Source organism: Cucurbita maxima, unplaced genomic scaffold (genome assembly GCF_002738345.1).
Source record: "Cucurbita maxima cultivar Rimu unplaced genomic scaffold, Cmax_1.0 Cma_Scf00027, whole genome shotgun sequence".
Taxonomy (NCBI): domain Eukaryota; kingdom Viridiplantae; phylum Streptophyta; class Magnoliopsida; order Cucurbitales; family Cucurbitaceae; genus Cucurbita; species Cucurbita maxima.
In genome coordinates this window covers 2,341,938-2,345,498 of record NW_019272043.1, presented here as the reverse complement: position 1 = coordinate 2,345,498, position 3,561 = coordinate 2,341,938, and the positions used below count along the sequence as shown (strand labels likewise).

Here is a 3,561-nt window from a genome sequence, read left to right as displayed (position 1 = left end):
AAAAAAAAAAAAAAAAAAAAAAAAAAAAAAAAAAAAAAAAAAAAAAAAAAACTTCATACTTCATTGTTTCATGAGTTAATATTCAAGCGGAATTATATTTTTTCCTTCGCTTGAATGGGAGTGTTGAAGGAGGAATATTAATGTAATACCCAGCCTTAAATTAGGAAATATTTATGTAATCCAATTAAATAAGGAAAGAAGTTGACCTCCCTATTATTACCTAACATCTAGGGATTTATTTAGATTAATTGTTAATGGGGATTTATTCAAATTTATTGTTACCTAGTATTTAGAGATTTCGTTAGCCTTCCTCTGTTTTAAAAGACACATTTAACTCTCTAAAAAAATAATATAAAAAACAAGCAATATAATTTATACTTCAAACAAAAGATAATGTATTTCTTCTATGTTCAAAATAAAAACAAGGTTTTCTTAGATAGAAGAAAGACTATCTATCAATAAGACAAGAATATTACAAATATAAATAATAAATATAGAATCATAATACAAAAAATACAGGAGAATAAAGGAAAATCAACAGTACAGTAACAAGGTTTTCTGTCTGATTATTTCTCCTAAATTTTGAGGGCATCCTTGTACTAGAATAGCACATAAAATTTAAGCAATGATAAAGTGCGAATAAAAGGGAAATTAGCTGGATAAGGTAACTTGATCTACAAAGGAAAGAACGGTAATAAATGAAATAAATTATTTAACTCACATCATATGTATCCACAAGAGCAAGGAAGTCGGATGGAAATGCCAAAGCATAAGACGTGAACGCAGCCAGCTCACTTTGGTTGGTCTCACCAAAAATGCCATGTAAGGAAGGCAACCACTGCAGCAAACATGTGCAGAGTTGGGTATCATAACGATTTCGGAATTAGTAGAAGGTATAATAGAAAAAATAAAATAATTAGATATCATAGGCATGGAAAAAGGATAAATATAATCATCAGACTGACAAAATGCGGCAAACCCGTTCGAAACAAAATTCGTGTAGTTAATAATGCATTTTGTGGCCTGACCACTCTTTAATGCTCACTCTTCTCCAGATAATCAATAGAATGTAGCATTGATAGAAGTAAAATTATAATAACCAAGGCACTTCGAGAGGTGGGAAACTGCCAATGGCGACCACAAACTCCTTAATTCTCTCTGTTTAAATCTGAGCATTAACAGAGAATAAAACCTCAAGAACACAACGATCGAATACCTGAATCTTGTTTAACCACATTTGAACTGCACTAAGAAAATCTTCACAGGTGCGTGAGCCATCACTGCTACGAAGTGACTTATCTTTGATCTCATCTGGGCTCTGCAAATCATACTTATATGTAGCAATGAAATCAAACTGATAAATGCCTCTGACATTGTGTTTATGTGATGAATGAAAACCCAAAATAATTTGACTGAAGAGAGATATATTAATTGGTTTGTGATGATATCTTATCAAGGTTCTCTTGGTCTGTTGCTTTGCCCAAGGCCCACTTGGCCTTGTACATCTCACTCTCGTGGTCCACCCGTTTAAGAAGGAAAAAAAAAGAGCTTCTTTGGCAACACTTCATCACGACATATTTATGGTCCGCATGGAACAAAAGGAACCATAAAATTGTTTTGTGAACAATAGCAAAACCTTACAATAGGTTTTATGACCATCGGTTTTGGTCATCTCTTGGTATAAACTTAACTCTTTTTCACCAATATAGTTTTTCATCTCTTTCAGTCCAGTCAGATTAGTTCTATGTAACTCCTTTGGCTTGAGGTAGAAATTTCCCTTTTGTAGTTCCGTATCTTCAGTGAAATTCTTTCTTACAGATATATAAATATTAATTGGTTTGAGCAATTGTTGTATCCCACCTTGAGGATTTGATCCAAGACACTTAAAAAATGGAAATATGATACGGACAATATTGATACCTTTCATGGTAAATTATGTTTTTATACCAAAAATATACATCAGGTAAAGTATTTTATTTTAGTTCCGTCATGATGTGAATCTATAAATTCTCAGAGCCAAATGATTAATGTAGGGAAAAATTGATGTGCCAGCAATATAAATATCGATCACAGACATTAAAATCATTATGTTGACAAGTCAGCCTTTCAACAAAGAAGTTGACAATTAGAGGCATTTCTTTTGTTCTTCTAATAGCTAAATGAAAATAAAAACAAAAGATGACATGTAGTTTAAAGATTGAGCATGTTAGAAACTTGGAACTATTGGGCTTCTAGGCACATTACCTTCTATTTAGATGGGTCCATTAGGTTTATGACTGTTTTTCTAAGACACTTTTCATTATGAAGGGAAAGATATATTCTGAATGACCTCTTGTACTTCAACCACACTCATCTAAATCCAGCATTTCAAATTTGTGGAGCAAGGTTTTTATGATATATACCTGAGCTGATCTCCTATCACATTATTGGCAGGAATGCAATAGGAAATTTTTTTAAGAAGAGAGTGACTTAGACACAAGGAAATCTATTCTATTTTTAGCTTCCTCCTGATGTATTGAGTCTAATTTCTTTCGTAAAAATTTCTCTTAGAGCCCAAAGAAAGTGTTTTTGTTATTTCCTTCGAAAGGGAAAATTTCTCCCCGCGTTTGTAATTTAACTCATCAATAAAAATATTTCTTATTACTTAAGAAAAAGTACTACTCTTACAATTCCCTTTTCTGTATATGCCACTTGGCATGTGTTTTGTGTAACTTCCCATTCGCACTTTTTTCTATAATTTCATCACCTTTCATGAGATGGCTTTTTTATTTTTATTCTTTAACAAATGTGTGTGTGTTTGGGAAATTAAATGAAATTGGCTGTTATTTGTATTTCATAATGAGCATTTCATCATCAAACTTGGCAAAGAAGTTAGAAGTGTGATTAGAGAATAACAAACCATATATGAGCTAACAAATGCATGGGAATGTGTCCCACGAAGTGGTATCCCAAATAACCTCCCAGCTGCAACGTTGCTGTGTAAAAGAGAAGAGCGTAGTTTAGCTTAAAGTAATAATTTGAAGCTACTATAGAAATTAAGGATATGTACTTTTTTTTCCCGTATATTCACGAGTGTTTGAACAAGTTTACTAGCATTTTCACTAATCTAAGAGTTATATATACTATCAAACTAATAGAAAATAGGAACTACACTCTAACTTGAGCCATTATATCAGTAAGAAGTGAAGGAATGACAGGCTGATGCAAACTTGTACTTGCTCTAAATAGGCAACAATCAGACTGATGCAATCTTTCCCGCCCCTCCCCCGCCCCCTAGAAAGCTACTTTAGGTCATAAAAAAAAAACATAGGTCGAAAAGAAACAAAGGAAACATCAAGATAATGAGAAGACGGGGAACCATTGCTAATGATCAAAAATAAAGAAAAATTACAATAAACTATATATATCCAATAAATTTCTTGGTGGACGAAGTTCAAAATCATTGATCATCAATCCAGTTGATGTTGCTCTTGATAGCTTATTTAAGTCATTAACCATAATTTTAAGTTTACATGGCAATAATTTAAAGTCAATTAATAAATAAATAAAAAAAAAAAAAAA

General features: G+C 32.1%; 1 protein-coding gene across 2 annotated transcripts in view; it reads right to left on the bottom strand.

The window, feature by feature from the left end:
- Positions 1-3,561, bottom strand: part of LOC111499647 (nicotinate phosphoribosyltransferase 2-like) — a 19,223-nt gene that overhangs the window by 9,752 nt on the left and 5,910 nt on the right. For both annotated transcript variants that reach the window (XM_023151270.1, XM_023151268.1), the window contains exons 6-8: positions 2,900-2,975; positions 1,217-1,318; positions 722-838 (exon numbers count right to left, since the gene is read on the bottom strand). In XM_023151270.1, the coding sequence (XP_023007038.1) occupies positions 722-838; positions 1,217-1,318; positions 2,900-2,975 (295 nt within the window). The remainder of the gene's footprint in view (positions 1-721; positions 839-1,216; positions 1,319-2,899; positions 2,976-3,561) is intronic.